This window comes from Eleginops maclovinus, chromosome 24, assembly GCF_036324505.1.
Source record: "Eleginops maclovinus isolate JMC-PN-2008 ecotype Puerto Natales chromosome 24, JC_Emac_rtc_rv5, whole genome shotgun sequence".
In the NCBI taxonomy this organism is placed as follows: Eukaryota; Metazoa; Chordata; class Actinopteri; order Perciformes; family Eleginopidae; genus Eleginops; species Eleginops maclovinus.
This window is the reverse complement of record NC_086372.1, coordinates 10342005-10366145: the sequence shown is the minus strand read 5'-3', so window position 1 is coordinate 10366145 and position 24141 is coordinate 10342005. Positions and strand designations below refer to the sequence as shown.

General features: G+C 44.9%; 2 protein-coding genes across 6 annotated transcripts; one reads left to right on the top strand and one right to left on the bottom strand.

The window, feature by feature from the left end:
• Positions 1-812: 812 nt before the first annotated feature.
• LOC134860972 (nuclear receptor subfamily 4 group A member 2-like) lies at positions 813-5316 on the bottom strand. Of its 5 annotated transcripts, none has more exons than XM_063877907.1 (8): positions 5194-5316; positions 5059-5100; positions 3976-4820; positions 2921-3050; positions 2675-2841; positions 2388-2578; positions 2100-2278; positions 813-1560 (listed from the first exon to the last, which is right to left on the bottom strand). In XM_063877907.1, the coding sequence occupies exons 3-8, from the start codon at positions 4813-4815 to the stop codon at positions 1316-1318; spliced, it is 1752 nt and encodes a 583-aa protein (XP_063733977.1). In that variant the 5' UTR covers positions 4816-4820; positions 5059-5100; positions 5194-5316; the 3' UTR covers positions 813-1315. The 5 variants fall into 5 exon arrangements, with proteins under 5 accessions (XP_063733977.1, XP_063733979.1, XP_063733980.1 ...); XM_063877909.1 differs by having other exon boundaries at positions 813-1557; XM_063877910.1 differs by having other exon boundaries at positions 2684-2841.
• Positions 5317-6061: 745 nt separating this feature from the next.
• gpd2 (glycerol-3-phosphate dehydrogenase 2 (mitochondrial)) lies at positions 6062-24141 on the top strand. The gene is given in 18 exon segments (XM_063877621.1): positions 6062-6164; positions 8268-8374; positions 10970-11141; positions 11743-11763; positions 11766-11866; positions 11945-12042; positions 12455-12618; positions 14196-14360; positions 14892-15036; positions 15570-15763; positions 15976-16110; positions 16238-16413; positions 18536-18667; positions 18742-18900; positions 19605-19717; positions 20106-20184; positions 20262-20360; positions 22052-24141. Coding segments are annotated over 17 exon segments (2181 nt in total). The 5' UTR covers positions 6062-6164; positions 8268-8272; the 3' UTR covers positions 22178-24141.

The following is a 24141-nucleotide window of genomic DNA, read 5'->3' as shown; positions in this document are numbered from 1 at the left end:
ACGCCCGTTAAAACCTCCTTGGGAACATCATCCTTTTTTTTCTTTTTATAAGACCTTTTTCAAATCCTAAAATCAATCCTCTCTGCCAGATAGAAGATGTCACATTGTTGCAGACAAGGATGAGGCTGAGTACAAATCAGCTGGGATGATGTATAATGATTTAATTCCCCCTGATGATCCGATTTCACACATCTCACTCCTGTTCAAGCTTCTGTTTTAAGGGTTTGGTTGTTACCCCAAAGTGGATTTTAATTTAAACCACACTTAGGATGAACAGCAGCTGTATTTTGACATATTTCTTCATGCAACCTCTGAATTCTGGGGCCATTATCTTTCATAGCGGCAGCAGGAAGGGACTTCTTTAATGCCAGACGTCACCTAAAGGGCTGCAGAAATGTCACGCAGCCAGCAGGCCATTAAACGCAAGTCTTGCACATGATGCATGAATTATGGCGGCTTTTTTTGCTAAACAACGCCTGAAAGATATTGAGTGTTGGCTTGACCTTTGACCTTGACTCATATATATGCATGCACAAATAGATTTCCACTCGTCCAACAGCAGACTATGTTCATCTCCCTCCAAAATGTCCCTTTCTCATGTAATGGGTAGGGAAATGACACACTACCTTTACCAAAGCCCAGTGCCTCCCTGCAGTGAACCCATATTGATTTGAATTTACATTTTATTTTAAAACATTTGAAGCATCGATATTTATGAGGCTTTCTAAGCGTTGTAAAAGATAAAATGAAAATCTTACAGAGGAAAAGAAATACAGAGGACAGTGGAGCCGCTGCAGAAGAAATGAGGGTTTATTTATTAGACATGGACAATGACGTTTTACTCTAAGAACACTACAGACCATAGGCTACTGGATACTACTGGTATTACATGAATCACTAAATGACTAATGTGTGTAATGAAAAACAATGTTGGAAACACATTCTGTATAAAAACTGCCTCTTCATCAGAGTGTAAAACATATAGTACAATTACACGCAATGGTTAAAATCAGGATAGTGAAGAAGTCATTTCAGTTACGGACTATAAATACATTTTCCTTTCTTGTAGACGGTAACACATTTCTCCTGCATTGTCCAATGTTTCCAAAGCAGATCAGTTGATTTTATGAAAGCTAATTAAGTCACAAGTTATCTTGAAACCAATTATTTTTCAGTGAAGTTTTTCTTGAAATGTAACAAATCAATATCAGATGTTAAAATGTCTTCTATGCAGTGCACAGATGTCAAACTGCTGGAATTAAATCCAGAGAAGTGTAGGAGGGAGAAACGTTCCCCTGTGTATTGTCTCATTTCTCTAAAACGGCAACGTGTCCAGGAATAACTTATCTATTATTGCAGGTGGCGGCACCAAATCCTCCAGCTTCAAATAGAAAATCCTCTGCAGGCCTTGGATGCAAAGAGTGCGAAGTTCTCGCAGTTTTTCCAAAAGTCTGGACAAGCGGTTAGAGCAGCAGTCTGAGTCTGCGTCCTTCAAACACTTGAGGATGTTGTTCTGCAGCTCCTCCACCTTCTGCGGCTCCTTCAGCCCGTGCCGCTCTGCTGCGCCGTAAATCACCAAGAATCACATTAGACAGTGAACACAACTGCGCAGAAACATTGAGATCTTTCTTTAAATGTTTGGGGAAATATTGCTGCCTTCTACGGACAGCTACGTCTAAATGTTCTTGATGTGAAATAATTGCATTCATCAGTTTATTTCTTACTTAAATATTTCACCTTTACCCCAAGTTTGAGGACTATTTTCTATTTCACCTAATCACTGTATCGAGTCTTTCAAAAATCATATCCTTTTATCTCGTCTGCCTTTTATTTATTCAAATAAAAAACACTGAACAGGAAAGAAATAATAAACCCAAGTCTAAAAACAAGTGGTTTTTATCTATATATTCAGTACTTCGTCTTTGTCAGTTCTGGTGTATTCTACGTGATGTCCAGTCCCTTAAAGCTGCATCTCTCTGCATAATCCAAATGTAGACATATGAGTTACCTTTTTGATTCCAAGTCCAATTTCTTAAACACTTAAGGACTAATAATGAGGGTAAGTGGGCAAAGAAGAAAAGTGAATATAAGCATCTTACCGGTGACCAGAGCGAGGGTGCATAAGCAGGAGAAAGTGGACACGTTCAGGTTCATCCTCTGGAGGCTAGCGGAGAATTCCACGATGCTGTCGATCCACTCGCCGAAACCCCGCAGGCACTGCAGCCGGTGCCACACCGAGCCGTCGCAGAACATCAGCTCACCTTCCTCCGGGTTGGATCTGAAACAGGAAAACAACCCCTAAGGCCCCGGTATCACATCCTCCTTCCATAGAGGTCCTTTTTAGAGATTATTGGGGCCAAACATGCCAATAGAGTCCTCCTCTTTACCTGTATGACAGTCGTAACACAAAGAGCTCCAGGAAAGCCGAGTAGAAGAGGAGATCTTGGTCATGTTTGGGCAGGGAGGTGAAGCCCGGGATCTTCTGCGCCCAACCTCGAATCACCTCCATGGATCGGGTCAGCAGGTCATAAAACTGCCTCACATGCTGAGCGTCTTCTCCTGGCGGACTCTCCTTGAACTGTGTGAAAGGTCACATCGATCACGGCTCTAATATGCAATTTTGTGGGCATGTAACGCTTCACTTATTGGTATAAAGTCATGAAATGATGCCCACAGTGTTTACTTTGAAGTAGTCGAGCCGAGAAGGCGGAGGGTTGGATTCCACATGTGCCCTGATGAGGGTGCTCAGGAGGGTGCTGACAGGCAAGGACGAGTCAGGAGCTGCTTTGGGTTTGGACGGCAGACGACCCCTGCGACCTTTCAGACCGTCTGTCCTCACCACTGCAGAGCATGAAGAGAAGAGGACAGTTACAAGTGAAAGACCATTATAGGATATCTAATGTCTTTTTATCAGGCATACCTTCTTTGACCATCCCCACGACAAGGCACTTCTGGAAGCGACAGTATTGGCATCGGTTCCTCCTGCGTTTGTCCACGGGGCAGCTCTTTGCAGCCAAACACACGTACTTGGCTTTTTTTTGTACGGTGCGCTGCATGAAGAAAGAAACAGGTTGAGATGTATAGTACCTACACTTCATTCACACCCCCATCCACTCTTTTGGTCTGATTTGGTTAGGATGTATGACTTTTCAAGCCCTAAAGACCTTAGATTATACTCGAGCAGTTCAGAAGAAATTCTAAAAAGATCCATATGCAAGAAAAAGGGACACAGAAGCAGTTCAATGCTCTTTCCAACTCGCTCTTTGCTGCTAGCATCTCGCATGGCACCTTCAAAGGCTTTAATGCACAATATTAGTCTCTGTCCAGCTGTTCTCAAAAGGTTTATTATAAGGCAGCGGAGGAGGCTTTCTACATGCCTATATGAGAGATGATTATGATCTGGTGACACGAGGAATATATTTGTTAGGGTCTTTGGTTTGGTAATGGTTCAAATGTACAAATCCTTTCCTGGAGATTTCCTGAAGGCTGAAGTGAAAACCTTAAATGATCCTTTAAAAATTAACAGCAGCACTCTTGCTCCTGTGGGCCATTTGAGGCAGTTTAACGCATTCAGCAGGCGGACAGGGCAGTCTGGGTAAATACAGGGTCGTGGCCATTCATAATTTGGAGAGTCGCCCCGGGAATCTCCTTCAGAGAGGGGAAGGGGACGTTTTATTCATGGCACGTTGGTGGCCACTTTCATGCAGGACATTTGCCCCTTAAACGCGTATGTGTGTCAAGAGATCAAAACGTGCATTTAATTCAGGAAGTGCAATTTAGGAGGTCAACCAGGAGTCCCAGTGGGACTTCAGGCGTTTTGCTGGAAGTAAGGCTTTCATTAGAGGACATCCAGGAAAAATAATATGTCTTTAAAACAGTGCGTTATTTGCAGAATACATGCATGTGAGTTGCCTGCAAAATATGCAAGTCCAAATAGTTGTTCAGCATTTATGTGAAGTTGCTTTGTGAACACACCTTGAAGAAACCCTTGCAGCCTTCGCAGGTGCGCACTCCGTAGTGCTGGCAGGCTGCGTTGTCCCCGCACACTGCGCACAGCCCCTCGGTGCTCAGCGCTCCTCGGCCGGGATCACAAGAGGTCTGGTAATCCATAAAGTGGTGGCTGTGCGGGAACTGCAGCGGGTGAGGAAATCCGAATCCGGGCTGCTTTCCGTGGGCACTAGAGCCCAACATTCCGGGGCTGTCCAGAGGCTGGTCCGCCCCAGGTGCGTCCAAGTTCATGGACACGTGGAGAGATCTGTCAAATTTCATTTGGCATGTGGGCAAGCTCTGGTTACCGTGTTGCGCGTGTTTAAGAGAAAACAGCGAGAATCTGGAGAGAGTGTTTTTCCGGTGCGCCGCCGCCAAATAATCTTGTCTAAAACTGTACAGAGAGCCGGAGTCCTCCCATATGTGTCCCGGTTGGTGCTGGAAGTTGGATGCCATGGGTGTACGTGGCGAAGGGGGCCGGTAATAATAAACAGACCCCGGGGAGGAAAGCAACTCTTCGGACTGCAGGTGATGCTGGTTCTGCTGATAGCGCGGACACCCGTGCGCATCCTCCACCTTTACGCACGGATGCTCTCCCTGCAGCGGCATTTGGAAGAGACAAGGGGGCTTCACGTCGTACCCGGTGTCCCCCAAAGGGCCAAAAGTGGGACCCGACGTTGCAGCTGATATTTCACTGTTAGTAAGGTCCATGCTGAACTTGACAAACTCCGGGGTGAGGAAGTCACAGCTGCGCTCTCCACCGCAGCTCTGCGAGGCTGGGCTGGCTCCTTGTGGAGAGGAGCCGCACTGGGTCTGAAGGCACGGCATGGCCCCTGCAAACATGGGCAAATAAGTCAAGTATTAAGTGGACCAAACATTTCATAGACTATTTTGTGTTTGATATTAAACATAGTTTTTCACAGCAGTGTTGTTATTGCCAAAGTCCAATGGAAAAAATTACGCGCCAGTAAGGAATACATTTCCAAAATGTTGACCTTTTTAAGAACAATCTTGAACATGTTTTTCAGTATAAACAGCATCAACACATTAATAAAGTCCCTATAACCTTACCTTATTACTTGTTCTCCAGATGATGTTATTGTCCACTTTTTCCTTCAAAAAAAAGAAACCATTTCATGAACGCTTTAAACTGACATGCATCATTTATCTCTCCACAAACAGTGAGAAAATAAGAATATGCAATACCTCAGACCTCCATGCAGCTCAGGACAGTGTAAAGTAACCCCATCTCTGCTGCAGTGTTGTCTGAGGATCGGTATAAAGTCCACTCTGTCTGGAGACAAATGGAAATGAATGTTCACTTCTCCCACTCGTGCCTCTTAGACTGGCTGGCAGTGACACCGTCAATGTGCTTTTGTTTACGTGGTGCGCACGCTTTTGCCAAACCCTATTACGTGCGAGCCACAGGGGTCGGGTGGGGTGGGGTTTGGAGTGTGGGCAGAGAATGTGGCTCATGTCATTACCAAATAATGCTTGCAGTTTCCTGCAGTTTGCTTAATTTACATGGATAATTTCTCCAGCTTTTACATATTTAACCTGATACAAATGATGTCAGAATCAGAATCCCTTGGTTGGTCCCACAGAGGGGACATTTACATTTGCTACAGCAGCAACAGAGCCAAAGTATGAAGATAAAGAAAAACACACACAATACACATCCTGCAAAGCCTTACAAAACGAGGATAGCAGCTATCAAATTATTTGAATCCAAGACTGAGCAGCATCATTGTACACCTCAAAACAAACACGTTTACATGTACTTTGTGAAATGTCAGCCTATATATACATGCTGTGGGTTTATTTTTTCTTCTAAGCCTCCCGTGCTAAAATACAGAAGAAACGACAGCTGGTGGCACTTCTCTCCCTCTTTATTATTATCCTGGAGGAGGAGGAGGAGGAGGATGAAGGGGAGCCTTGCGTTGCGCAATCTTAGCCTCACTTAGCGTCAACAGACTGGCGTAGCCTCTACTAGAACGCTATTGGACGAGCGTAGCTGAGCGCCGCGTTCTGATTGGTTCTCCACTACGTCGCTCCGGGCTTCGGTTCTTCCTGGTTGTAGCTGTCAAACACTAAGGTTTGGAAAACAACCGATGTCCTCAGTCGCCGCCCTGCATCGCCCCAAGCGAGTTATAATCGGCCACGAACCAAGAAGTCCTGTAAGTGGGAGTGTGTGTTGTGTCTTCGAGTGTTTTCTGGACTTTTTAAAATGTGTATAACGAATTTATAACCCTGTGTTCCGTTGGCGTAGAGCCACAAGGCAGCGCATCCTCCGACGGTGTGCTAGGGGCTGTATGAAGACCTAAGCTCTCCGATGGTTAAGCTAACGAGACGCTGTGTTTCTGAACCCCGAGCAGCCTGTCTTTGGTCTCTTCCGGTTTGTCTTAGTAACAGGTATTCTGGATTACAATAAGACGACTGCTTTTACCTCAGCGATATATTGGACTTCCTCTAATGTAGTGACAGATGACGGAACAAGGATCATAAATCAATACCCCCACCCCCCCACCTGCTGTGGAGCCTGCTGTGGTTATAAATACTACATTCCCATCTATCTTCTGGAAAGAGGCTCAAAGGCCTTTTTCAAATAGTAAAGATGTTACCCCCCCCCCCCGTCCCCCCCCCCCCCCCCCCCTTCTGGATATGTCATTAGGCCTCCAGCCTTTACCATGGGGGGGGGGGGGGGGGGAAACACAAAAGTGCACTAGGGGGATTCCAGGTGATACCTCGGGTGGTTATTGGCTAATGGTTGCCCAACCCAAAAAACATTGTGACATCACAAAGTGCCCAGCATCTGATCAGCTCATTTTCAGAGAAGAAGGATCAGGACAAAAAGCGAGGGTTCCTGAAACGTCCGGAGTCTCTTCACACAGAGGGGACACGTATTGAAGTAGGAAAGACAAGAACAAGTGGATTTTGCATATCAGGTGACCTCAAAATACAGCAGTCTTAAAGGAGAACCTCTCAAAGTGTGTCTAGTCTACTCATGCTTTAATGTTGCGCACTTTTTGATTCAATATTTCTGACTTTTTCTGACTTTTCTTGCTTGGAGAAAGATTTAGTTTTAAAGAAATAAGCGAGTAATAGGACCCCCCTGCTCCCTGGGGCAGCCTAATAAAGAACTAACTCTTCATGAATACAATAGCTGCTAATGTACATTCATTAACTGTCTCATTAACTTAAGGGTGTGTTTATAAGTTAGAATAGGTCCGAGCCGTGTCGGTGTACAATAGTGATCGTCACAGCTATAACTGGACGTTAAAACTCTTTCAGGTGTGTGCACGGTGTAGGGATGTGAGCGTAGCCTGCAGCTTTGGTATGTTGTCTTTATAGCAGGTAATGAAAGAGGACCATTCCTTCCAGTTATGCTTTCCATGATCTTAATGTGCATTCTCTCTGCCGCGGTGCTGTTGTTGGCTTACCACACTTGTAATAGGTCAATTATTATACTACACTAATTGATGACATTTGTGCCATCTGCAGCTGTTGTATTCAAATGCATTAGAGTCTGCTGCAGCATGTGTTGGGGGGGGGGTTGCCCCTGTGAGACCGAAGCCTGAGACGGTATCATGTGGTTTAAAGGTGGACACGGTGCCCTGACAGTTGCCTTTCACTCAAATACACATAGTAATTGAACTGTCGGTTTAATCCAGATAACGCTGCACAGTGTGCTGCTGAGTTCCCCTGCTAACAATCGTCTTCATTGTTGAGTAATCTATTGTTATATTGTTTAAGCTGATCAGTTTGTCTCAAAGTGGTGGGGGTTTTTAATGTCAAAAATAAGTCAAGGACAGTCCAAATGTGTTTTACAGGAAAGGATTGAGAAAGGAAGGGAACACTTGATCATTATTGATTCTGTAATGGGCAATTATCGCAAAATGTAAAGTATTTTTTGCGAGCACAAAGGATGTCCATTCCAGCTTCTCAAATAGTATGTGTATCTGCTTAATGAATTACCTTTGGTATTTGGGCTGTTAGGAACAAACCAGACCTTTAAACAGTCACCTTGGAATTGAACGTGCAGCCATGAACTTTTTTCCTGCGGTTTTTAAACCAAACTGTGAATTGGGGAAATATTTCCATGCAGCTCTAGACACATCGTGTATCATATTATGAAAATGGTCTTGTCTTTCTTGTGGACATACATACAGCATTCCTCCCCACGCCTTCTTTACAGGTGTTCTGGATCCTCCCCCCCAGCCATACATAAACACGGTCTCCCGGCTCTGACTCCTCACTGCACTTTACTTTCCCTCCCGCAGGAACCATGGCGTTCAGGAAGGCTCTGAAGCACACGGCGATGGTCGGCGGCGGGGCGGTCGCCACAGTTTTCGGGCTCTCGCAGCTCATAGAGTACAGGAAGACGCAGGTAAACTGCAGGGAAGTGTCACTTTGAAATGTCTACCGCTGCCTCATGAGTACAGGGGATACCAGTTCTGCAGGATGTAAAGGAACATATTCACCTGTGTCAGTATTACATGCTGCATCCATCCTGCCACGTTTTGAAAGGACACACTTGGAACTGCTTTGTGCATGACAACAGTACAGTCTTGTGATATTTTGGTTTGAAAAAAGTTGGCCCAGCAGGGAGAGACCGGCCGTCAGGGCATGTCCTATCTAGATGTGGAATGTGCTCGCTGTCATTTCATTTGTTGGATGCTTTCCAGCTTCATTGCAGGAAGCATCCATTCACCTGCAAGCACGCCGCCACAGGATCCTGACTGGCTTAGGAATGATATCAAAGTGATCATATGCTTCATATCTCAGATGTTCTGTTCACTTCCTGGTCCAATAAATGTGTTTCATTTTTTTATTGTGGGCAGCTCGCTCTGTGACTCCTCGCAGGTGTGGCCTGGTGACCTGTGCTGCCCCTGAAGCCGTGCCAGCAGCCTGCTAACTGAGCTGAGATAAAGACTGGTTTTCAGATGTAGACACTACAATGGCCATGAAACCTATTACTATATGAAGTTGTTAAGAACTGAATTCTAAAACTCTAAACGTCATTATCATTAGGGTACTTTCTTAAACACTCTGGTTTTTCCCATTATGTTGTGCTTTTGAAAAAAAGATGTAGCTCCTAAAGGCCCGTAAAACAGCGACTAGTTGAGATTAAACACACACTACGTAATGTGGTAATTGGTTAGCTTTAGAGGTGGTGTTTTTGGCGTCAGGCTAGCTGTTTCCCTCTGTCTTTGTGCTAAGTAAGGAGTTCATGAGTGACATCAAACCTCTTCATTTCTCTAAGAGTTCAATTTAAATGTGAGTGGGATGTAAAATGCTCAGGTAATTCATATAGTGAAAAGAAGAGGAGAAACTCCTCATTGAGCTTAATTTGTTAGATCACAATGCATTGATTTCATCAGTTCTATATAATGTCATTTGGGGTTTTTAACTGTTGTTAACTTATAAGCCCTTGAGCTACTTCACAGTATAGGTAGGACAATATTTGAGGTATGAAAAAAGCCAGGTCCTCAGAGAGAATGGACACAGTTTCATGTGTGGTGACCATGGAAGCACTGCTGTCCTTGAAAGACACACGTTTTGTCCAAATGTCAAAGAGCCTGGAAACCGGAGACTGAGTCAACGTTAACACACACTACACATTACATAACGGATTGGAGGTGGACGAGCAGCTGTGTTTCCCATGACCTCTGACCTGACGCAGGCTTATTTCAGGCGTCATCTCCTCACGACTACATGCCTGACTCTATATGACTGTGCAACCCTAATGTGAACTTTGTTTTGTGTCCTGTTGTGATAATGTCTTCTGTTGCCCATCGTCGTCCTCTCCACCAAGCATGGATTGGTAAGCAAGAAGTCGACCCTGATGAAATCTAATTATTTCACAATAGTTTGTAATCATGCATGCCTTTCTAATCCCAGTAATTGCACTGCTGATGAGATGAATGTCCGTCTTGTCTCCTGTTGCAAGGGCATATGGCTTGGAGAAGTTTTCAACGCAGCGGCCGATTGGCTATTAGCATGGGCCTTGCTGTGCCACTCACTGACTTAGCTTGATTACAGGGGGCACGCCGGCACTTAATTCAGTGGCGGTGTTTGTCTGTATGCATCTTCAAAATAGACAATGATTATATCATCGTCTCGCTTGCGGTGGCAGACCTAAATTACAAACGCCTTCGACTATTTGCAAGTCAAATGCCTCGCTTGCTTCAAAGCAGCTTGATGCAATCATTTAGCTTCCACCGCTAAATAGAGACATGAATGAATATTTCATTAGGAGTGAAACCCCACACACACGAGGGAGCTGTGTTTTCCTTTCTTTTATCCGTGTTGTGCTTTTAATTCTTTATTTTGCTAATCAAACAATGGATAGAAAGGATGTTGAAGGGTTGTGATTTTGCTTGTTTGTGTGTTTTGCATGTTGCCTGCACGTAGTAACGCTCAGCTACTAATAACATCCAGAAGGTATTTCTGTTGTTACCTAAGCAACACTTTACTGAACTGGAGATGTAAATGAGACATTATGAGGGATTTATAATTCACTTTCAGAACACTGCACTTATTTGTACTACACCATACTTTGCTACAAGTAGTCTTTCATCCAAACCAAGTAAAAGTACGCAACTGCTATCTGCCAAATAACTTAGAGGGTCAAAAGTATGAATTTACAGCAGTGTTGCCGCATTACATATTTCAGCTAGTATTAACTATTCGACCTTCTGCTTGAGAGTTAAAAAGGCTTTGTATCATGGTGTACTATCCATTTGAACAACATATGAATCAGTCAGGCTGTAATACACTTTGAATAACAATAAGGCTTCCGTACACATGTTAGATTACAGCACAGCAATCTGATTACAGTCAAATCCATAATTGGTAGTCATCAATGGTATCACATTTTATTATCAGATGTTAGTGCAAGAGTAATGCATGAGTGCATCACACTGCAGCAGGCTCATCATGCACCTGAAGGAAAGTGTGTGTGTGTGTATGTCACTCCCAGGCTCGGTTAGCCAACGTCGCAGCCGAAGCAGAGGTCAGGGTTCCCTTCGCCGACGAGTTCCCCTCCCGGCAGGCGCAGCTGGCGGCGCTGCAGAACACCGAGGAGTTTGACGTCCTGGTGGTCGGAGGAGGGGCCACGGGGGCGGGATGTGCCTTAGACGCCGTCACACGCAGTAAGCACTCCGGCGCTCTCCTGGGATGGAGCAGGTTTCAGGCTCATGATAAGTGTCCTGACGGAGTCACCGTTAAAGGTCCTGCTCCAGCTGTTCCTGCGGGCTCAGAGGCTGAACTGTAAATACAGAACTGTAGTCATACTTTATAGTCAGGGTGAAAATATCCAGCATTTGTATCTGTGCTTTTAAATGTGTTGTACTTCCTAGTGTCTGTGTAAGATCTTCATTTTCCAAACCAAATGTATTTCTCTACGTTTTACACATATTTACAGAGTCCGATGCAAAGCCAGAGGTTGGTTATTTGCATTATCTACATGCTGTGCATTCATCTGTTCTAAACTGTATTCTTAATAGAGATATCAGAACATATAATTGATACGTGATTTCCACCAAATTGTCCAATTGTAAATTCCTCTCTGTGGGCCGGTCTACAGAACCACAACAGTGTTAGGGCATTATTGGGCTCACATGACACAGTTCACAGCTTTCTGTCAGGGAAACTGAATGCACCTGTCTCCACTCTGCAGGTTTGTCAAAGCTGTTTGAAGACACTGATGGCAAACTGTTAAGGGTGTATATTCACTTTGTAATTTCCTCCCAGACCTCAGAACCGCTCTCGTAGAGAGAACGACTTCTCTTCGGGGACGAGCAGTCGGAGTACCAAGCTAATCCACGGGGGGGTCCGCTACCTGCAGAAGGCCATCATGCAGCTGGACTACGAGCAGGTTCCTCTCCATCCTTTTACTCTTGATTTCCAGACTGTTTAGTTGCTGTTCTGTCATAACCTTTCTCTATGTGAACAGTACATGATGGTGAAAGAGGCCCTCCATGAGCGAGCCAACCTGCTGGAGATCGCTCCTCACCTCTCTGCGCCTCTACCCATCATGCTTCCTGTTTACAAGTAGGTGTCAGGACTCAGAAAACGTCTTCCAATTTCAGTGAGCATGATGCTTATTTTATTCCAAAGGTTTAATGTGTTTGTTTTCCACATCAGAGGTCTGCACATACATCATCCAAAATGTTGACACATCCTGGAGTCATTGTAATGCTTCATGATCTCCGGAGCATTGGTCAGCTTTGTCTGCCAGAAGCTGTCATGAATTGACTTTCTATCCAGTTTTAATTCCTGTGTTTCGTCCCTCGTAACTCTTTGTCTCCAGAGGAAGGATTTTAATCATCGGTGGTTTTTTGAGAAAAACAAACTTTACATTTTCTTTACTTGTGTTTTTTGGGTCTTGTTTCTTGTGTCCCATGATTAAAATAACCCAACACACGTAGTGACGGGCGGACTTTATTCACTGTTCATTTCCTAGATGGTGGCAGTTGCCTTACTACTGGGCGGGGATCAAGATGTACGACCTGGTGGCGGGGGTGCAGTGCCTGAAGAGCAGCTACATCCTCAGTAAGACCCAGGCCTTGGAGCGTTTCCCCATGCTGAAGAAGGACAAGCTGGTGGGAGCCATCGTGTACTACGACGGTGAGTCCGAGCTCGCCTCGCCCGCAGAGGCTTGCTCTGAACACAGAGGCTGGTGTGTGTGGACTGTAATCTAGAAAGCACGCTTCCTTTGTTGATTCATCACTCAGCTCTTTATTGTCTGTAAACACGGACAAAGCAGCAAGCTCAGTCTTCGTGCTCTTGGCCTTTTCCGCCGTTTCCACTGTTTCCACTGTTTCCACTGTTTCCACTGTTTCCACTGCTTCCAATGCTAATGAATTAGATAAAAGGGACACAAAAAGAGGAGTGTGTCTAATTGTTGTTTTGTTCCTGTCAAAGTGTTGTTTCTGAGCCTCGGGAAAAAGATGAAGTGAAATGATTTAAGAAGAGAAATTCATTCTAATAATTGGAAGTATATCCAGTGTTCCCTTAATTGAATGTACAGTGTTACAGCAAACAGTGGCATAGCAGGTTTAAACAGGCGTGTAATAATAAAGAATAGTTATTAAATATAGAGCACAAAAAGTACACACCAGTCGTAATAAAGACAGATAAGTACATATCTATGGCTAAACAAATAAGAAACAGCAATCTAAAGAAGGTAGTGACATAGGTGACATCTTGGGGACATCTTGATATAAGTAAAGCTAACGATGCAACGACATTTAAGGATTTTAAGGTAATTCTGTCTCTTGATCAATTGTAGAACTCTAGAAATTGTGTTGGAATTAGATGATTAAGCCAAACGGAAGATTAAATGGCCTCAGATGTAAATCTAGCCCGTGGCCTCCACATCTCCACTGGTGCCGACACAGTGTGTTGACAGGCGGCAGGAGGCTCTCTCCTCCCTGTGGCATTAAAGCGGCTTCATTCAGTTTGTATGTGAGGGTGCAGGAGCAGGCTTTAAAGCTCTCATTTCTGCTGTTACAGAGTTAAGCAAAATGACATTTCCATCAAAAGTTGTGGTAGAAATTCAAATAAGAGCGTGTCATATTAAATACCAGCTGTTTTTGTTTTAGAAAAAATCCCCAAATTCCCTTTTGAGAGATTTTGAGGTTTTATTTGAAAGCCTTGCAGAAAGGTTGTGTCTTTAATGTGAAAACACATCGCTGTTTCCTCTGTGTGAAAGAGAAGCGCCTAGATATAAGTGCATTTCCTGCAGGCTGGAAAAAAGGACCAACATGTTTGATTTGCACTCCCCCGCCCTCCCCCCGCCACCATCATCTGCTCTGGGGGTGTGGGGGGGGGGGGGGGTGGAGGAGGGATGAGGCGTCTTTTCTCCAATTATGCCGTCTGGAACAATCACGCCGGTGACATTTGGAAATCTGACCTTCTCTCCCGGCGGTGCAGAGCAGCAGATATTTCTCCTGCTGCCACCAACTGCAGCTCCGGCAGGAAGTGTGCAGGCCCAGCGCTTCCTTTTGCTCAATCAAGGAGAAATCTATAGACATAATAGACACATTTTGTAAAATAAACACCTGGTTAGATTTGAGCTGGGTTTTTTCCACTACTTTGAACGATACATTTCTACTTCTTCCTTCCACTTCTCTTTGATTCTTAAAGCCTACATGTCAGTCTGAGTGAAGCTCCTAAAACTCTGTATTTCTTCTGTTCTTCAGGACAGCACAATGACGCCCGAATGAACCTGGCCATCGCGCTCACGTCGGCACGCTACGGCGCCGCCGTTGCCAATTACACCGAGGTGATGCACCTGCTGAAGACCAAAGACCCTCAGAGCGGCCAGGAGAAGGTGTGCGGGGCCCGCTGCAGGGACGTCATCACAGGTGAGCCACGCAGGGGCTGTCTGTGTTTCAGCTGAATCAGAACTCCTTTAGTAGGGACATTTACAACGTTACCAGAAAAGTGACATCGCAGATAAAAGCAAGCAATGGTGAGCAGTTATTCCAGGCTCCGTGGTGGTTTCAAAGTCTGCCCGCTGTGGGAGCTTTGACACCTCCCTAAACTAATATTCAGAGATGATGTCTGGCCTCTCTTACACTCTGACTGCTTCATCTTGAATACACGCTGAAAGTGATATGATGCATATTTTAGGAGGCAGAGGAGATCAAATCAGTTGCATTATTTGACCTAAATTTCAAAGGGTTCCATGTTTCCAGTTGCACAAGTAGACTGAAACACATCGCATTGTATATGTTTATATCTGAAGGCAGCATCGTGTTTATAATACAACCAGATCTGTGGAAGGCATGTTTGTAGTGGTGTTACCTCAGCCCTATTTTAATAAAAGATTCCCTCTCTATTATATATTTACACTTTGATCTCTGAGTCATCCTCTGCCTGTTCTCCCCTCCCAGGACATGAGTTTGACGTGAAAGCCAAGTGTGTGATCAACGCCACGGGGCCGTTCACGGACTCTCTGAGGAAGATGGACAACCAGGAAACCAAGAACATCTGCCAGCCCAGCGCCGGAGTGCACATCGTCATCCCCGGCTACTACAGGTACCCCCAGTCAACTTGTACATATTTAAACCTCAGTGTTTTCTCATTCTTATGTGTAAATACTAAACCATTATCTGACCTATACCTACATGCAGAGTACAATCCTGTGCAGTGAGGAAACAGCAGCGCAATGAGTGGTTTTGTTGAAGTCGGGCTTTTTAAAGTTCAGCGGAGCTTATTGAGTGAAACCCGAGGGAGCGGGAGCCCTTTGAACAGCGGCAGAAATGCCAACCACCTAATTCTCTTCCTCCTTCTCCCTCGTCTTCCTCCTGCCGCCATCTGCGCTGTCCTCCGCCTCCTCGTCCTCCCCCATATCTGTGATTTTCCATTTGTGTGTCTTTGCTCCTCAAATTGCCCTGGTTTTGCTTCTCGTTCCCACACTTTGGTACCTTTTCCCCCTCCTAAACACTTCTCTTCCCACACTAAAGATGTCAGATAATATATTAGCCAGCCTACTTAATGAGGATGATAACCCAGCCTCTCAGCGAGATCGAGCTTTGACATATTCCCTCATAACTGCTCTCGGCCCACAGTCCTGACAACATGGGTCTTCTGGATCCGGCCACGAGTGATGGACGCATCATCTTCTTCCTGCCCTGGGAGAAGATGACCATAGCTGGGACCACCGACTCCCCCACCAGCGTGACGGCTCACCCCATCCCTGGGGAGGACGACATCAACTTCATCCTGAGGGAGATCCGCAACTACCTCAGCCCCGACGTCGAAGGTACTCCTCACGTCCACTTTTAGGAACACGTTGAGGGTTTTCTGCGTGTCACAGAAATGAGGATAGCAACATCTGATTTCAGTTTTAGAGATGGACAAAAAGAGAGGGAATCTTTGACCTGAAACTTTCAGAGTCTCTTAACAAAAAGTGGTGACCTTTAGGACCATGCGTCCGAAAATGGGTGTTATTTGGACCTGTGTTTGTGTCTGCAGTGCGGCGAGGAGACGTGTTGGCGGCGTGGAGCGGCATCCGGCCCCTGGTGACCGACCCCAACTCCAAAGACACTCAGTCCATCTGCAGGAACCACATCGTCAGCATCAGTGACAGCGGGCTGGTCACCATCGCCGGTCAGTTTTGGGATGATTTGAAAGTGTTCCACAGTTTGGGAGCGTCGTGGCATTTTGTTGTGGGGGCTTTAGGAAGGTTATTATTGCATAACGCTCCATCTTCACGTGGCTGTGTTTCCGTGCGCAGGCGGGAAGTGGACGACGTACAGATCGATGGCTGAAGAGACTCTGGACGCAGCCATCAAAGCACACGGCCTCTCCGCCGAGCCCTGCAAGTCCGTGGGTCTGATACTTGAGGGGGGCAAGGGCTGGACCCCCACCCTGTATATCCGCCTGGTGCAGGACTACGGGCTGGAGAATGAGGTAACACACACAGGCACATCGCTAGGTTGAATTAGCATGTGGATTAAAGGTGTGTTCCCTCTCCTGTTCTATAGATCTTAGTGCATGTAAATGGTCTGCAAAGGCTCAAATCACTGTGCTCCATCCAGAGGGGGGTCTCTCTCCTTTTCTTGGTCAGTGCAAGCCTCTTGGACTTTATTAAAGCCTGACTTTACAGTAAACTTAAAAGCCTACAGATATTTTCCACTGCTTTCATAATATCAAAGTGGTTTTAATAAAAAACTGTTGGACTAGATTTCTAGATGTACCTAATGTATAAATAAAAAGTTAGTTTCACATTTTAGAATGAACACTTCCTACTTTAGAATTCAACTTGACAGGAAAGCCCACTACCTTTTACTGCAGTGTGTTTATTTATGTACATTTCAACCTTTTAAATTAGGGTTTTAATCACAAAGCATATAGATAGTTTCTAAAATACCACACAGGTATAACGACCAAAGTATTAAGAATGAGTTCAACCTTGAAGCACAAATACGATATCAATACATCCAAAATAATTCCAAAGACATGGACAGAAGCCACTCGCAATTATGGGCACTTTCTTTGATACCACTTCCACACTGCAGAAGTGTTACCAACCTTTGAGTTTGAGAGGCACCAGGTGAGCTGTAAAGGTCCTTTTAGTCTTTGAAAATGTAAAACATACTTCCTCAGAGTGTTTGGCTCTCCCTTTAAGCTGTGCCTCGGAGAACATGTTAACTTCCTAAAACATTTCCTGTTGGCGCGGCGGAGAGCAGACCTTTAACTAGCTGCAGACACAAACGCAGACGCATTCAGAGCCGCTGACATTAAAGCTCTGCCGCTGTAACAATGCTGACATTTCTGCTACACAAAAGACTGGACACGCGGCCAAATGCACTGTACTCTGTAGCATTTATCAGCGGCGTTAAGTAAGGGCTCATTGATTTACATCGGCCGCACGTCATCTCTCCAATAATTAGGCAGTGCATTTTCATTAAAGCCAATAGAGCATTGTTTCGTCGAGAAGAAGAAGAAGTCCTCCTACAGTTCACTTACTCCTCATTAGAGGCGCTCTCTCAAATATTCCTCAAAGGTCACGGCTGATATTTGGACAGCGTTTGCCCTTTCACACGAGCGGAAAGCCGACGATCTGAATAGCAAATAGCCCTCTCCTGTAAACATATGACAGCTCATCGACAAAGTGGCGCTAACGCTTATCGCTTAACTCCGAAGAGGAGCAATCGATCTCGGAGGAGCTGCGGCGACTGTTGGCCTGTCGTCTTTATATTGGGAGAAAGTTAATGAAAATCCCAAAGACTCACACAATGAGCTCACGGTGGATTACAGACCTCCTTCCTGTAGGTAATGAATCAAACGTGAAACTTCTCTTGCTGAATTCATCCCAGAGAACACACATCCAGTGGGTTAGGCCTTTTTCAAAGCAGAAATGTCAAACATAACATAGTTCTGCTTTCCTTTGCTATGTGTGATATTACAATGAAATGTGTGACTTTTGGGAGGACAAATAGGCATCAGGGGACATGTTTCACTCTTTCCTCACATTTAACTGATAGAATCCTAAAGGGAAAATGTGTGAAGCGGAGCTCTAGTTTACATTTGTTCCGAAAACTGTAATGAATTGAGATGAATATTATTCTCGTGATTAATCTGGCTAACAGGTAACATAATTACATGTGAAGCAGTGCCTCTGTAAGGGTTAGTGGAAAATGGAGATTTAAGATATGATATACTTATTGATCCCAAACTGGGAAATGTTGTCGTTGCAGCAGCATGTAAAACAAGTCCTGCTCATAATTAGAACTCTACAATCCAAACATCTCTAAGTAGCAGATAAAACACAACTAAAGAGTGAGACACGTATCTGACAAATACAACACTGCTGAGGGGCAAAAGGACAGCTAACACAACATAACAGAGGGAGATTATCTACATGTAGTGTGCAAGACTTTGAAATAAAATATACAAGTCCAGGTAACGAGACGCGGTGGAGCAGGTTCTATGCAGTCAGTTCTCTTAGCTCGGTTTCTTTCAAACGTATTTTCTCAATCATAAATGAATGTTCAGTTTTTATGCATTTGGTGTCTCTCTCTGTGCTCAGGTGGCTCAGCACCTGGTGGCGACGTACGGAGGGAAAGCCTTCGACGTGGCCAAGATGGCGAAGGTCACCGGGCAGAGGTGGCCTATTGTTGGGAAAAGACTGGTGTCTGAATTCCCTTACATCGAGGCAGAGGTAAGGAGAGATGTCATGCTTGTTTTAAACCCCAAAAGTCTCAGAGATCGAGCCTCATGAGTGTCCTCCCTCAGGTGCTGTATGCGGTTAAAGAGTACGCCTGCACGGCTACTGACGTTATTGCTCGGCGAACCCGTCTGGGCTTCCTGAACGTGCAGGCGGCGGACGAAGCGCTCCCTCGCATCGTGCAGATCATGGGGAAGGAGCTGGACTGGAGCGAGGAGAAGAAGACGGTACTTTCTAACACATGGGAAAACATCAAGATGTTACGCCACAAACTGAGGGATTTAGTTTCACTTGTGTAATCGTCTTCCCAGGAAAACCTGCTCCGTCCTGCATAATGCTCTAATCCCTGGAGAAGCTTCTCTTTCCATCAGTACACAATAGGAGCGGTCCCCGCCCTTCATCCCTTTAGAGGGGAACGCTCTGTGTGTGCATGAAAACTCCCGGCTATTTAAAGCTGTTATTGTTAGGGAGTCACATGTCTTGCACTGTACCATAACAGTATGGACATGATGACAGGGGGACAGGTTCAGTAGCAGTGCTTTCACTCGGGTTTCTAACTGTATGCACAGGTCTGTAAGGCAGGGTCTTTGCAAGAGGCAGGTTAAAAGAAGGTGAGACATTTCCTGTCTTTATCCTTTGGCTCATTTTGAGATTGTGGGCTTTTTAAATGAGATGGATTTGGAAGAAAGAAGGAAGTCCTCCTAAATACACATTCATAACTCACCATCAGTTACATTAGATGATGCTTTTATTAGCTGTGTGAAATACTACATTTAGGAGTTGTTTTAAAACAACAAATGCTGTCATGATGCAACCCTTTCTATCCCATAAGATGGGAAGTACTGCGGTGTTACGGTGGTGCTGCCATGCAACACAGACGTGTGCTTGGGTAGATTTATGTGTGTGACTCCTCTGTCTTTGTGAAATCCAGGCAGAGCTGGAGACAGCCAGGAAGTTCTTGTACCTGGAGATGGGCTACAGGTCCCGCTCCGAACAGCTGACCAAGACTTCTGAGATCAATCTGGACAACCAGGAAGTAGCCAGGTAAACACTGATCGACATCATCAGTGCCTGAGTGTGTGTAGCGGAGCTGGCCGTTATGTCACCATCAGGTTTTACTACTCTTTCATTTCAGGATGCAGTTTAGTAAAATGTCTTTCCAGCTGCCTTACCCAAGAGCTGTTTAATATGTCACCTGAGTCCCCTTTAAATATTGCCATGCACAAAAGGCTGAACAAACAGGAAGCGCTGTGCCCCCTCCTTTTGAAACCAAACCCACGCCTGAGGTTCGGTCACTACAAAGAAACAATGCCAACATTTAAATCCCCGTAACTTTATCCAAGCACTGTCACATTTCCCCGTCTTCAGAGGAGAGTACCTTTATACTGTCCGTCTGTACTCTGAATGTAATGCCCTTTAACCTGTGTGCCAGGTACAAGAAGCGCTTCCACAAGTTCGACAAAGAGAGCAAAGGATTCATCACCACTGTGGACGTCCAGCAAGTTCTGGAAGTGAGTGTTCTGTCCAGCCTTTTTCTAATTCCTCTTCATGTCATTGATCTCACGTCTGGTTTTTCCCTCCTCTGCAGAGCATCAATGTCCAAATTGATGAGAACGCACTCCATGAAATCCTTAACGAAGTGGACCTCAACAAGAACGGACAGGTGGAGATCGATGAGTTCATGCAGGTACGTGAACACACACGGATCATCATTCCCATATTTGTTTCAGGATACATTTCATTTTTACTGTGTGTGTAAAATGGGTTAAAGGCAACGCTTGGTGCCACACAGCATCATTATGTTCCTGCAATATCTCTTTATTCTACCATCTCCTTCAAAGCCTCGAGTTCCAGTAAAATATACTCCTTGTTTTACTGCATGGAAGAATCTATAATGGCAAGTGTGCAGAAAATAATCATGGGAGAAATGTTTCCCTAAAAGGAAAAGAAAATCTGCCAACATAGACCTATAAAATAATGAACTAGAATAATAATTGAAACAGGAGGTCACAGGTCATAGGTCACCTAATTATAGTAATGAGAGGAGCTAACACCTCTGTCAGGAACAGCTGAGCAGGATAGAGGACATGCAGGGGTAGTAGTCCAGGGGAACACAGTCCATAGCACACGCCTTTTCACTGCAACAGTTGTTCCGCTGAGATGTTTGGGTCAAACGGTTTCCTGTTTTGAACCTGTGTTCAGTGGCTCTCTCTCTTCAGAAATAGTCTTTTTTATATAGTCCTGAAATGTACATTTGGTGCTTTTCATCTCTACATACTCCTTTCTATATTCATTAACAATCTCAGGAAGCCGTTAAAGCTCCTCTCTCTCTCTGAACACAACGTCTTCCTCCTCACACATGCTGTAACGTCGCTAAAGCTGCGACACCAATGATCCTATCGTTACCAAAAAGACCTGAGAAGCTGTGAACTCCGTCTGAAGGGAGCCAATTAGAGAGCAGGGTCTGCTGTAATGAGGGCTGAAGTGTGACCGGGCTACATACATGACTTCCTCACGTGATAACGAAGTGCAGGAAACAGTCAATATGGGAGCGCTAATGACAGTCCGGGATTCAGTCTTCATTAGTGTGGCCTTTTAACTAGGAGCCCCTCGTGCTGTCCCCTCCCTCAGTATCTGATCGTGTATTTGATGATTCTCAATGTGTGTTTCTGCTTGTGGATGCCTGACCTGCTCCTGGATTGCTTGAGACAACAGTCAGGTACACGATGATGGGGAAACCCCACCCCCGTGATCCGCCTCGCCAGCCCTCCGAATATTCTCCTCACAATAACATAATTGAAGTCCTCCGAAGGATGAAGGGAGACACTGAGAGGACAAACAGAAGTGTGAAAGCTGCACATCTGTGACTGAGAGGAGAAGAAGTACATTCTGTATTTGTCAGAAATCCGATATAAGAGAAAGAAACAGCAATCACATCAACCTGTAGAATAGTCTTACCATAGCTTTGCACTGTAATCTGTAATCTGTAATCTGTAATCTGTAATCTGTCATTCAAATATTATGATCATATCCAGGTTCAGGAAAACCGGATTCAGGGCATGTTGGTCTCGTCTTAATTGGGTTTACTGACTTTAACAAACAATAACCTTGCCTTTTTAAAACAGTTCAATAAGCAGCTTAGACTTGGGGTTGTGCTTTTAGTTTAAATAATCTCTCTTTGAAAAGGGAAGTTGGGGGGAGCTTTGTCTGTGTAACACACGAAGAGGAAGAGGAGGAAGAGGAAGGTGGTGGTGGGTTCTGTTTCTCCCTCTGAAGTCCGTTCTGTGAAGCTGGTCGGGGGAGGGAGCCTCGCCGTGGAGCCGGCACTTATCACCTGTCCTCTGACGACCAGCTAACCTTCTCCTCTGTTCTCTTCAGCTCATGAGCGCCGTGAAGAAGGGACAAGTGTCCGACAGCCGCCTGGCCATTCTGATGAAGACGGCGGAGGAGACTCTGAATAAACGCGGCCCGGTGACGGTGGACCGCAGCGGGGGGGGATTCTGATCCCTGGCGGTGACGAACAAAAGGGGCTCTCGCGCTAATGGGCTATCTGACAGACAATAACGCAATCAAGCACACAGGATGAGCAAATCAAGCGCCCCTCCGCAGTGTTCTGAGGGATCTGAAGATGGAGGTTTGTGTTTCACAACATCTGGTGCCTCTGATGTCACTCAGCACATCTGTTTTATACTGTCTTTGGTATTCTAATCATTCTCTTTGTACCAACACTGATTCTTTTAACTTCCATTGCTGAACATTATGACACTGATTACTGATGCTGCTGGTTCTCGTGGCAACTAGACGTCTATTTTACAGCTTCATTGTTTCTCAGCTTAGCACTCCACTTTGGATGTATCCAGAAATAATTCACTTTTATTTTTTGACCTTGAATAAGTGAGAGAAACTCCACAGAAGTAACCATTAAAGCCCTGACTTAAAGCCACAGGGGATTTTAATATTTAGGTCTAATCTTAGCTTGTCCGTGTTCCCTGTCAGGTGAACCTGAATGCACTCCAGATGTTTCTGAAGTCCCCCCCCTGAGTTATCTCACACACTACCAGCAAACTGCTACCATACTAAGGTTTACAGGACAGGGTTTCCAGCTTTAGCGTTACTGAGCAAGATGCTTTGAATCTGTTCTGTATTTGATATTATTATTGTCGCTGCAGCCGCTTATAGGTACAAGAGGTTCTGATATGTTGCACGAGAGAGTAAGGAGTGGTTCTGTTTGCATGCAACATGTTTTCCTGATGTAAAGCAAATCTTTATTTTTACACTGTTGGAAGTGGAGTGTTCTGTTATTTCTTGTGTTGAGGATGTATAACTCTGCATGCTGATGTTCAATGTGACCCAACAGGACAGTTTAATACTCCAGCTTATCTTTTTGTGACTGATAGGAAACTAAAAGGCAGAGCACCTGATGAATGTATGATATGTGCCTTGATGTGCCTCAGTTATGGTCCTATTTTTCACTATGCCACAATCCATGGTAACTAATACAACACGTCATGTTAAAGAGGTGTAATATAAAGAGTAATATCTAACGTGTAATGTTTGTTTCGTGGGACTCTGGTTGGAAGGGGCAGCTGCCATGTTGGAGGGTTCAAACGTTGAATTGAACCCTTAATGTTGATCAAAAGCGACACACTCTCTCTGGTAGAGTGGCATTTACTGTTCCTGTAATCCCATTTTCCAATCTCACAGTGTCCAGGCTAAGTTATTGTACGGCTGCTTTGTTTGCACATTTGAAACTAAAAATGCCGTTTTTTTCAGAGCTTTTCTCACAGGTCTGATATTAGATGGGACTGAATTGGACCAAAAGGTTGATGACATTTATTTCTGAGCACCAAGCGGGGAAATCAGCAGGTTAGTATAGCTTTCAGATGTGTTACAGTACATTCTTTTGGTGAAACTTACTCAGTCATCAATCTTATAAATGCCTGTATTGATGAGAGCTTGGTGGTAATATAAGTTAGGTAGGAATCTTAGACAGACCGCTTTCAGTGTGACGAGTCTCCAGAGGTCTATGATCGTCCTTCAGTGTCCAGTGTTTTCCCCATCTCCGGCCCAATTCATAAAAGCAATTCAGTTGAAACTAAGTAATGTAATTTAACTCCTCCAACACGGCAGTGACTCCATCAGTGACGGGCCTCTTGTTGAAGGTTGTGTATTGCCTCCTCATTGCCTTCATACGAGGATTTGTGTTCAGATTGATCCAAGTTTTTCTTCTGCAGTGAACCCATCATTCCATCAGGTCTGATCGCTGTACTGTTACTGAAGTGTGTGTGTGTGTGTGTGTGTGGTCACATGGGGGTCAGCTACAGGACCCTTCAAACTGCCAACAGCTGTCCCTGGGGAGTAGCTCCTGGGCAGCAGGACTGATGATGTGTGGATGAAACTTCAGCTTGGTCCAGGCTGCGTCTTCAGCTCAAACAGCGATTATGTCATTAAATGTATCTGGTTGCACA